The following is a 12,204-nucleotide window of genomic DNA, read 5'->3' on the forward strand; positions in this document are numbered from 1 at the left end:
TTGTCATTTCTGTATTTTTTTTATTTTTTTTAAAATTTTCACTAACTGCTTATTTGCTATTACTTTTACCATCATATTTGTACATGTCGTATTTGCTGATGTTGCTCTGTTGTTGTTGTTGTTGTTGTTGTTGTTGTTGTTGTTGTTGTTGTGTTTGCTGTTGTTGTTTTTGTCTCTCTGTCTAATCCCCCTCTTGTCCCCACAATTCCCCCCTCTGTCTTCCTTTTTCTCTCTTTCTATCCCCTCCTGCTCCGGCCCGGCTGCACCAAATGATAATATAAGTACATTTAATAAAGTCAAAATACAAGTAAGGCAACAAGAGAAGTATCTTACACTTCTCTTTTGTAAAGTAAATCCGAACAGCCGATATGGGCATCTACATCTGCTATATGATTTGCCCGAGAAGCTGGGCAGGACATTATAAAAAAATTTAAAAAAAAAAAAAAGAAATCACAAAAATCCATAACTTTATCAACCATATTGCTACAATAATAAACATTCAAAGTAAAATCCACTTACTTTAACATCAAAGGAGGAGCTGACGAGAAAGGAGCAGACAGAAAAATCGAGGGGAGGGGCCGTTTTTGTGAGTGTGTGTGCGCGCGCGTTTTGGAAGGCGCACCGCTGAACATGAGGTAGCTCTTCACCTCCGAGTTGAAATAAGTCTGCTTTGGCATGTTTAAAAAATATATATAAATATATTTTTTAAAGTCCAGTCTTGCCTTGGTATGAAGCCTGCTTCGTTGATTTTTCCATACTGCCATTAATGTAGTCCTCGCAAATAGTATTTTTTTAACGCCACAGCGATTGCCTCCTTTTCACGCTGGTGTGTTGTCTTTTTTAGATTCATATTGAGTTAGTAAATTAGACAAAACTTGTTAAAAGACAAAATATCATAGAAAAGGCACACATGCTGAAGCGTGACTAGTAGTGTACTGGGCAGCAAGTCACTTCGCCTCCCCAAAAATGCTGCACCCTGCTTTCTGCCTGCAGGCGGCACAAAAAGTGAATGATTGAATAAATGACTTGTTCGTACATAGAGACATAATTTGCACACAGGCATATTCAGCTTGATCTAAAAGTTTGTAAATTAAAAGGTTTGTAAATCAAGTTCCACTGTACAAATGAACATGTCCAATTAGATAACTATTTCTTTAAATTGCATTTACATTCCGTTGAATGTGTTCGTTTCTGTAAACCCCCAAAAGTTTGCTTGGTATTGGGAATCAGCAACTTTTTAATATCCTCCTTTAATTTTTCAGGAACATTTAAGATCAGAACTTGAGATGACTCAGGCACACTGCAGCAATAAACAGAGAGACCTTGTACAGGAGAACGAGACCATAAAAGACCAGCTGGAAGGGCTTCGCCAAGACCTCAAACTCTGCGAAGAAATCAAAACAAAAAATATGTTGGATTGTAACAATACGATTCAGGCGTTAAACTGTGAGCTCACAATGGCAAACAACCGCCTGGATAATGAGCAAAAGGACCGTGACGCTTTGGTGGCCCAGACCCAGGCGATCCGTTCCCACCTCGCTGAGGCGGAGCGAGCTCGGTCAGAAAACGAGAGAACTCTGCTCCTACAGAAGGAGGAAAGCCAGCGACAGAAAGACAAACTTGCAAGTTAGTACTTGTGGGAATGTACTATTGTTTGTTTTTTAAGTGCTTAAAGGAACTGCTCTATATTGGGAATTTTGCCTAGCATTCATAGTCCTAATGTAAGACAAGCACACATGTGTTTTTCTTTTTTTATCCACTCTATCTAGTAAATTAATGCTAGAAAATTCAGCTAACAATGGAAACAATGAGACTCTCTCTATCTATTCTGCCTATTAAGCACTTAAAAAACATCCTAACACCTTTATCAATGTTTTATATACATGTTGTATCAGGGTATCTGCAGGGTTTTAAAAAGTCTTAAATCCAACTATTTGAATTCAGGGCCTTAAAATGTCAGAAATTCTCCTGAAATATAATAAAAGGTCTTAAAACCTTTTTGAGGATGCTATAATATAACAACCAAACGGAACCAAAGTAGGCTACCTGTGCTGCCCCGGTCAGAATGTATCGCGCACCATCAGCTAGTGTGTGCTGTGTGCAACAGAGAAAACTTAGCGAAAGCCCACAGCAAAGCAAAATTAATTGCATAAGAGGGGTAAGTGCAAGTTTAACGATTTGTGGCTCCTGACCGATGAATTTATTGCATGCTTGAAGTCGGTCGATGGAAACGTATAAAGTGTTTAGGACTCGGATGTGGAGTCATCGAGTAGAAGCATTTGTAAACATTGCGGTGAATGGAATGATAAAAGTCAAAATCTGTGTCAAAAGATGCTGAAACGCCACAAACACTTGCACAACTATACAAGAATCAACATAACCCCCCCCCCCCCCCCCAAAGGAGTAGTATTATGCTCTGGGCCTGTTTTGCTGCCAAGGGAACTGGTGCTTTACAGAGAGTAAATGGGACAATGAAAAAGGATGAATTAGGGACGGCGTGGCGAAGTTGGTAGAGTGGCTGTGCCAGCAATCGGAGTGTTGCTGGTTACTGGGGTTCAATTCCCACCTTCTACCTTCCTAGTCATGTCCGTTGTGTCCTTGGGCAAGACACTTCACCCTTTGCCTCTGATGGCTGCTGGTAGCGCCTTGCATGGCAGCTCCCGCCATCATGTGTGTGTGAATGGGTAAATGTGGAAATACTGTCAAAGCGCTTTGAGTACCTTAAAGGTAGAAAAGCGCTATACAAGTACAACCCATTTATCATTTATTTATTACTTCCCAATTCTTCAGGACAACTTAAAATCATGAGCCCGGAAGTTGAGTCTTGGGCTCAGTTGGGTGTTCCAACAGAACAATGACCCCATACACACGTCAAAAGTGGTAAAGGAATGGCTAAATCAGGCTAGAATTAAGGTTTTATAATGGCCTTCCCAAAGTCCTGACTTAAATCTCATTGAGAACATGTGGACAATGCTGAAGTAACAAGTCCATGTCAGAAAACCAACAAATTTAGCTGAACTACAGCAATTTTTTCAAGAGGAGTGGTCAAAAATTCAACCAGAAGCTACTGGATGGCTACTGAAAGCACCTTATTGCAGTGAAACCTGCCAAGGGACATCTAACCAAATATTAACATTGACGTGAATGATATCATATACTTACAATTCATTCTGGCCCTCTGATTTTTGTTTGTCTTTTTTTTTTTTTTCAGGCCCTTTCAAAACATGTAATATTTACAAATTTTGATCATTTTAAGCATACAGCAGCGCATTTATTTTTACAGACATTCGCTATTTACTTCAATAACACTAACTACTACTCACGGCAGACTTCATGAGAGACAATAAATTTACTGTACAATGTCTGCTCTCTTTGGGATGCCTGATGGGATTATCATATATTCCCGTTTAGATGAAGAATGACTCATAATCCTCGCGAAGAGTTGGAAAAAAAAGTAGGTGCAAAAGTGTCTTTTCATGTTCTTTTTTTGCCATCAGTGGGTTTAAGTTGGCTGTCAAAGTTGACCAACTTTTCAGTTTATGGCCACAACCTCCTACTACTACAGGTGAAAGGCATGATTTATAATCTTAAATTAACTTTGATTAGCTCAGAGGCGATGCAGCAGCTCACCGGCTCAATATGTCAATATAGCAGCATAAGCCAGTTAGAGCTGTGTTATCAATACGTAGGCCCTTAACGTTAGCGCTTTTAATAACAATATTGCTAATACTTTGTTAATATTCAGGTCACAAAATGAAAATGAAGTATTGTTGGTGCTTTTTGGTTGTATTTTATCTGGGTGTTATGGGCCGAATAGGTGCAATGACACCATGGCTTCTATTACCTTTTATTTTTAGCTGACTTTTATTTATGAATTAGAATACATAAAAAAAGACATGTTCTTGAATCTTGTCTCATAAGGATTGTGTTAATGATGATGATAAGCAAAATTTAAAAAAAAACTGTAGTTCCAGTTTAACTCTGCAGTTGGGGCGGATGATCACCTAAATACAGTATGTTCCAAGATAATGGAACATATTATTTGGTCCCTGTATGTACGTGTATATTCAGTATTCATATTCAGTAGTCCCTCGTTGAACGATGGCAATGGATTCCGCGCGTAATCATGGGAAATTAATACCTGCAAAGTAGGAATGATTAATTATAAATCAAATTTTTATAGCTAGAGCATAAAGAAAAACCCTGTTTACGACCTCCTGAATACAATTTTAAGATTCATTGACAATTTGCTTAATACAATTTTTAACATTAAAACCTCTACACATGAAATGAATCCTACAAAGTTACATTTACTCTTGTAATTCAATGTAACAGACATAATAATAGAAAATAAGACACATACTGTACTGACTTTAGTAGCCATGGTCTCATCTATCGTGGGCCAATACTACTGTAGTATTGATATTTTCTAGTTCATTTATCCAGTTTTATGCTTGAAAATGCATAAAGGGCTTTATTTTGGAATTCTGCCAATATCATTCACAATCCCTATCTTAGACAAGAACACATGTTTTTCTCTATTGTATGCATTCTAATTTGTAATATACAGCTTGTAGTAGACTGCTAACAATGCAGCTAATCGGGAGTTGATCTTTTCCGCCTATGAAGAGCTCGTATACGTAATATTACTAAAAATCAATAAAAGCCACAATATCAATAATGATATCAATATCAGTTATTTAATGGTTTTTTTTAAATTATTGATTCTTAAATAAAAAAGTAAAAATAAAAAACCATTTTTTAACTCAATTCTCAAAAATTTGAAATTGATTTAGAATTGGAATAAATAAAAATTGATTCGAGAGTGAACTGATTTTTTGAGCAACAGAACATTGAATTACAGTCACAGTTCTTTAGCCTGGTTAGTTGTCCCAGCGGGCTGTTGGAGGAGGTTTAAATAATCCACACTGCTTGCCAGTTGTAATGATTTATGATAATATATATATTAACTTTTGGGGCGGCATGGCGTAGTGGGTGGAGCGGCCGTGCCAGAAACCTGAGGGTTGCAGGTTCGCTCCCCGCCTCTTGACATCCAAATCGCTGCCGTTGTGTCCTTGGGCAGGACACTTCACCCTTGTCCCCAGTGCCGCTCACACTGGTTGATGAATGATAGGTGGTGGTTGGAGGGGCCGTAGGCGCAAAATGGCAGCCACGCTTCCGTCAGTCTACCCCAGGGCAGCTGTGGCTACGAAAGTAGCTTACCACCACCAGGTGTGAATGAATGATGGGTTCTCACTTCTCTGTGAAGTGCTTTGAGTGTCTAGAAAAGCGCTATATAAATCTAATCCATTTTTATTATTATTATTAACTTACCTACTATGTACATCTATGCTGTACTATCACATAAATGTGAATTATTAGGGTGAATGAGCTGTGTTTTCTGAGGGGAAAAACAGCAGCTTTTTGTACACAGAAATAGACTGCATCGTGAAATAAAGCACCTAGCATGAACCGAATTTAGAACCTTGTCTGCATTTCGTAATGCAGTCGGTCAAATGGAAACAAGGCTGACCAGCTCCAATAATATGATTCTCCTCTTATTCATGTGCAGTGCAAGCACTGTAATTATCTTGAGTTACACCTGTACTCTGCTTTTAATTCATATTGTAATCTTTCCAGATGAAATGGCCAGTCAACGAGAAGCGGCTAACAAACAGAGTCAGAAGCTAGTTAAGTCCAGGGCACGTGTAAAATCACTAGAGAACGACAAACGTAGAGCCGAGATCTTGGTCAAAGAGAAGAACCAGCAGTTGACCACCATGCAGCGTGAAAATGTCCAGATAGCTACGCGCATTAAAGAGATGGAAGCCGCTCTCCGGGCAGAGAAAGATATGCTTGGCTTTGTCGGAGGGTGCAAAGAGGCCACTGAGGCGCGCCTGACCAAAACCCAGAGTGAGGTTGTTGCGCTACGGCAAAAGCTGGAGGAGGTCCAAAACAAATGTATTGAAAAGGAGAGCGCTGTGACAGACGCTCAGAAGAATTTCTCTGACATTGTGTCCAAGCTTCGCACCGACTCTGAGGAGAGAATACACCTTGCGCAGGGTAGGACCCAGGATCTAGTTGCTCAGAATAGTGAGCTCCGAGAACAAATCCACCAAATGGAGGTGGAGAAAAATGAAAGAGAGGTTAGATGAAATCCCTGTAGCATAGATGATCATATGCTTTCTACATAATTAAATTTAAACATTTTTTTCTGACTTTTGCCCTGGTACAGGCTCAGCAGAGGGACCAGCAGACAAAGTTAGCCGACTCGTCGAAGAAGCTGTCAAAGTGTGAAGCTTCTTTAGAGGTTTATATGAATTATCGTAGTGATTCGGAGGAAGAGAAAGCTCGGCTCCTCAAAGAAACGGACAAACTTAAAAGAAAGGTAATTATAGGGACCACTGTCATAAACGATTCTGATAGTGACATTTTTTTGTTAACCTTGTTAATGAGGAGTCTGCCTTGTCATGCAGCTGGACGATAGAGACTCGCAAATTTTGCAAGTGGAAAAACGTGTCAGTGAGCTCAGGAGTCGTCTGGATGAAAGAGAGAAAGAACTCACCGTTGCTCTTCAGAAACAGAAAGAGGCGCTGTCTGCTGCAACCACATCCAACAATACAGTCAGACAGTTGGAAGAGACTGTGCAAAGGTGCTGACACCCAACACAAACATAGTTTTGATTAAAGAGTGAAATACATTTATGGTAAAAAACTAAAAGTTGAGTTTTCGTGTACCGTAAGGAAGTACACTAGAACCCGAAAGTAGATCGTCAACATACTGTATACTGGTTCCAATGTGTTAACTACTTTTTGGGCTATAGAGCCTACCGGTATTTAAGCCGCACCTACCACATTATAAAATAAATAACAATTTTTACTTATATTTGCCGCACAGGTAGGGCTGGGCGATATGGCCTTTTATTAATATCTCAATATTTTTTGGCCATGTCACGATACATATCGATATATATCTCGATATTTTGCCTTAGCCTTGAATGAACACTCGATGCATATAATCACAGCACTATGATGATTCTATGTGTCTACATTAAAACATTCTTGTTCATACTGCATTAATATATGCTAATTTTAAACTTTCATGCAGAGAGGAAAACCACAACTAAGTCAATTTATCAAAACTGTATTAATTAAACAGTTGTTAAGCAGTGGCACAAACATTCATGTCATTTCCAAAACAGAAAGTGCAAGATTTAAAACAAGCTATTAGTGCACTTTTGTGCATGATGTCACTAAGATGACATCAAAACAACACTAAATTAAAGTGCACTTTTTGTATTGAACGCCACTACAATATTTCAAAACAAATAAAGTGCACTTTTGTGCATGATGTCACACAAGATATTTCAATAACTGTCAAATAAAAAGTAGCTGCATAATAGGAAATAAAATAGTGTATGTCCTTAACTATGTGGTAGGTTCCTGCGGCCGTTATCTCCTTTTGTTGTTGACTATTTTTTTCATACGGTGTTGATCTGGAAATGGAAGACGCCAGGCTCAATTGGGTCAGTGCTGGTTGCCCCAGCATTTTGTTGGTGTGGCAGCGAACAGAGATGTTGACATGCGGAGTTTCAAGCACTCTTCATTCTCTAACGGGTGACTTTTCAAATGATGCTACACATTAGCAGTGGTGATAAGTTACTAACGCTTTTTCCGCATACTTGTTCAACATCTCCGCGCTTGAAGCCAAACCACCGGCAGACGATGGACCCCGTGCTGTTTTTCTTGGGAATTAATTATTCCTTCACTTGTTACCAGATTCGCACCATGTCTCTCTCGTATTACCACTCGCACCTTTCCGCTAGCATCACAGCGAACGTTACCCATGCTGCTACCTCTCTGCTCCGCGAGAGCGTATGACGTTGGACGCGCGTCAGTATGTGACGTAGGGAAGAAGGTGCTCTTGTTTTAAGTCTCTCTGAGAATGAGAGACAAGAAAGAGTGAAGAATATCACGACATAGTAATTTTCTATATCGCACAGAGACAAACCCGCGATATATCAAGTATATCGATATATCGCCCAGCTCTACGCACAGGACTATAAACCGCAGAGATATGCTGATAAAAAATATTTTGTAAATGTTTATTTACATACCTTAATTGTTTCCAAACGGTGCCTGTCCCACGGCAGTAAAAACGGATGATCAAACAAAACAGAAGTCATCGTCATGGGCCCACTAGTTGTGGAGGCGAGCTCTCCAATCAGCTAAACAGAATCAATACCTACATGGTGACGATTTAATGAATTTACAAAACTGAAACAATACAAAAAGAATGCCATTGTAAGTTAATAAAACTAACACAGACACTTGTATACGTGCTAGCATATTCGCTAATGCTAACAATGCTAGCTTGATTGACCAAATATGCATGAAATCCCTCATACAGACATTACGCATGGGACGGTTTCGTAAGTAATAATTGTTTTAGTTCTAAAACTTACAAACGTTGCTTGGAGGGAAGAATCCTTTCAAGCAGAACAAAACAGTAAGTACATTTTCAACCCGCAGCACCTGCAGTGAGCGGAATAGTTCAAAAGATGACGCCATAGCACAAACTGTAACACCTTTTTAGTGTCTCTGTAGGTGTAATATGAAAATATTTGTTGAATACAAAACTTTATGGCTGTTGGCGAAGAAAAATCTTTCAATTAGCCGCATCGTTTTTTAAGGGTGCAAAGCGTTGGAAGAAAGTGGCGGCTTAGAGTCAGAAAAATACGATAGCTTTATTTAATACAGTTGTATTTTCCTGATTAATACAGACAACGACTCGTACTTAAGTCAGCGAAGAGGAGACTGCGGGACCAGCAAGCAAGTGAAGTTGAGAGAGAAAAGGTTTGTCCAGCGCAGTAAATCTTGACTTTTGATGTGACACAGAAATTGATATTTGCCCACTTCCATTGCATGTTTCTACTCGTCCACACCAGGTGAGCGAGCTTCAGGCAGAGCTGAAGAGGCAAATGTCCTTCCGTAGCCTGATGGAGAGGAACAAGAAGCACCTGGAGGAGGAGGTACAGAACCTGAGACGCAAAGTAGAGACCTCCCAGATGGAGCAGAGGCAGGTGGACCAGTACCGTCGCGAGATAGAGGACAAGGCCCGGCAGGAAGTACAAAAAAAACTACAGGAAGTCAACCTGTTCTTGCAGGTAAAAAACAGCAGAGGTGGCCAAAGTGTGGCCTTGGGGCAGCGGTTCGCTTTTAAAATAAAATAAATTAGTTTTTAATAAGTAGGGCTGTAAAAAATAATAACTTTTGTGACTAATCACAAAAACATTATTGCGTTAATCGTGTAGTTGTAGGTTAATCACAATTTTTTATTTATTTATTTTTACTTACAATTTATTATGAGCTCCTTTACAATAAACGCAAATGGTTACCTGGAAGGCAGCGTAGGTTGTGAAGGTCAGTGATCAAGTCAATGCATAAGCATACAGAATTTTGCTTCAAATTAAACCCCAACATAACTTTTGATAATACCTTTACCGGGTTTTGAGCAAAGAAATTAAACATGTTCAAGTAAAACATTTAAAAAATGTTTGCGCATGACATTCATTTGTGTTGAAATATTGGTTTCTTTTTTTAGGTTGATTAATCTATGTAAGCAAGTAATTTAATGATGAATTCAAATACAAAAGTGTGATTAATCGGATTTAAAAGCTAAATCATTTGACATTCATTACTAGAAATTAGACTATTTTGCTATGTCAGCTATGACATTAAGCTAAAAGGTTTTGTTCAGACAGCTTAACGTATATTGCCCTAAACTGGATTACTTTAGCATCTTTAATTCACAAAAAGTTCAGACACCCCTGACATAAAAATTATACTGTACCAAAAACAAGTCAAGACAGCAGACATAGTCGGTGTGTTTTTTCTCATTTTCTCTCAGTCCCAGGCAGCAACGCAGGAGGCACAAGAACAGATCAAAGCCTCCTCCGAGCTTAGTTTACGCGCCAAGATCCAAGAGTTGGAGGGTGATCTGAGGAGAGCTACTAACAGCCAAAATGAAACCATTACCCAAATGGACACCCTACAGAAAGATTTAAAGCGTTACCGTCAGATGCACAGGGAGGAGCAGTGGCTCAGGAAATCCCTGACTGCTGATCTAAAAAGGTCCAAACATAGCCAGGTAAATACATCTCAAAACCCTCAATCAAACGGTCAATTTGCTTGTTTTCATTTCGCAGGAGTAACAGTCGCCTTGCAGAAGCCAATGCTAAGTTGCTCAGTGAGCAGTGCAAGTCTTTTGTCGCCTCAGGACCCCCAGGGGGCGTGACTCCCCTCGCTTCAACATCCAGCCAACTAGGGGCCCCCCCATACAGAGGCCACAGCATGAGAATCCTTGCTTCTGTGGCTGAAGGACAGGGCAGCAATGTGGAGGAATACTTGGCTAAGGTTTGTTGAGATTTTCATGACAATTACTGCGCGCCATTTGCATTTTACAAGCATTGCTACTTATTTGACTCTTTCTCTTAAAAATGTCAGCTTTGCCATATTATGGAAAAGGGTAAGCGTTCTCGACATGTGTAGGTCTTCTCTTTACCCTACTAAGCATGACTTTTTTGGAATGTAGTTAATCACATTTATTATACTGTATAATATATCCCGATAACAAGATATATATATATATATATATATATATATATATATATATATATATATATATATATATATATATATACAGGTTTCCACTAGACTGCCAAGATACCTGTGGGGAGTGATTATGGGCTTGGTCATCATGATGTGATCGATTAGTTTGACAAATTTGCTATGATGATATTTGTTTCTTTAAAAAGGCTAAAAAATGTATACACATGACATCTGTTATTTCTAATTAGTAATAACATATATTTATTGTTTTTCCATAGTTTAATTTGTTGATGCTTATTGTACAAAGTATTTTGTTAAGATTTTTTCTAGTGTCTACAGACTTAATGAGTTTTTATTTAAAACAACTAGCAACAAATCTAGCATCTTTTTAGGGTGTTATTATAAAATATAGTCGTGTTTAGAGACTACTGTCCCTCAAAGTCCCTGATGAAAGGCGAGCTGTAGCGAGCATGACATCACACTTGCTTCGTGCTGTTGCTCTGGTTGGACTTGCCCTGTTTAAAAGCTGCCATGGTCCTCTTAATATTTGCACAATTTGTAGATGTCTGTGTGCGGGTATATCTGTGTGTGGACCCATTTTTTAATCCAATCTGCCCAAAACCACACAGGAGTGTTCCCATGTGGACAGAACCTTAACTGTAGAAATATGTTGTTTTTGTCTCTGTTGTTCAACATGATGGACATTTTTACAAAAACTCCTTATTTTAAACATGCTTTGTATACTTCTAATATTCATCTAGATGTGAATTAAATTAATACTGTTAAAAAATGCTACTTGTTTTAATTAGATTTCAAACAAACTTCTCCAACTTCAAGGCTCGATATATTTCCAAGGATGTTTATTGCTGAGCATCAAATGATACCGATGTTGTCCTTTTTTTTTGTATGTTACATAAGAAAGTGCAGAGTAAAACCTCCTGTCCCCCACGCACCAAACACCTGTATGTACCTAAACTTCCATTAAATGATAGTAAATGTGATTAAAAACATCAGGAGACAACAAAATACCATTACATTGACCTAAGGATTCGTTATTCTTTCAGCGCTGAGCCCAAAGAAGTGACCTGGAAGTAACAGATTGAGACAAATGGACTGAATCGAACCAGGGTGAGCAATCCAAACTCCTATTAAGAGGTTCACTATTTGACATACAAAAAGATCAGCCGGTCATGTGACCCGGGCGTGGTTCATTTCCCTCCCTAGCCTCAGTGGAACTCGACCTCTCTGGCCCGTATGGCTCCAGGGTGGACCCTGTTAGCCCGAGCAGCAGTACCTGCGGGTTCTGAAGGATAGCCATGAGGTCTATAACCACTAGGGACAGTCCCAGCATACCGGGTTTAGATATGACAGACAACTTCAGCATCAGACTGAGACATCTCGACTGACCTCAAAGAGCTTGCTGCTTGTTGGCTCCTTATCATCTAAATAAATACTGTAGATATAAGCAGGTCCTAGCCCATAATTGCTGTTGTGGTTTTGGTGCTATGTAGTCCTTTTAAAATACATTCAGTCATTGCCAACATCAGGACCAAAGCCGATTTCCATCATTTTCCACCAAGACGTTACTCTCCCT

The 12,204-nt window shown here is 39.2% G+C and overlaps 1 protein-coding gene across 9 annotated transcripts in view; it reads left to right on the plus strand.

Moving 5' to 3' along the window:
* The window catches only part of LOC133646875 (ankyrin repeat domain-containing protein 26-like), a 55,914-nt gene that overhangs the window by 43,112 nt on the left and 598 nt on the right, over positions 1-12,204 (plus strand). For 5 of the 9 annotated variants that reach the window (XM_062042742.1, XM_062042743.1, XM_062042741.1 and 2 more), the window contains exons 21-31: positions 1,263-1,626; positions 5,641-6,146; positions 6,236-6,388; positions 6,477-6,652; positions 8,783-8,855; positions 8,948-9,166; positions 9,910-10,133; positions 10,208-10,415; positions 11,529-11,572; positions 11,675-11,738; positions 11,835-12,204. The exon at positions 11,835-12,204 is cut by the window's right edge and continues 597 nt beyond it. In XM_062042742.1, the coding sequence (XP_061898726.1) occupies positions 1,263-1,626; positions 5,641-6,146; positions 6,236-6,388; positions 6,477-6,652; positions 8,783-8,855; positions 8,948-9,166; positions 9,910-10,133; positions 10,208-10,415; positions 11,529-11,572; positions 11,675-11,705 (1,998 nt within the window). In that variant the 3' untranslated portion in view covers positions 11,706-11,738; positions 11,835-12,204. Of the gene's footprint in view, positions 1-1,262; positions 1,627-5,640; positions 6,147-6,235; positions 6,389-6,476; positions 6,653-8,782; positions 8,856-8,947; positions 9,167-9,909; positions 10,150-10,207; positions 10,416-11,528; positions 11,573-11,674 lie in introns of those variants that run through there. The other 4 variants (XR_009825367.1, XR_009825368.1, XR_009825369.1 and 1 more) reach the window with 4 other exon arrangements.

Source organism: Entelurus aequoreus, linkage group LG03 (genome assembly GCF_033978785.1).
Source record: "Entelurus aequoreus isolate RoL-2023_Sb linkage group LG03, RoL_Eaeq_v1.1, whole genome shotgun sequence".
Classification (NCBI taxonomy): Eukaryota; Metazoa; Chordata; class Actinopteri; order Syngnathiformes; family Syngnathidae; genus Entelurus; species Entelurus aequoreus.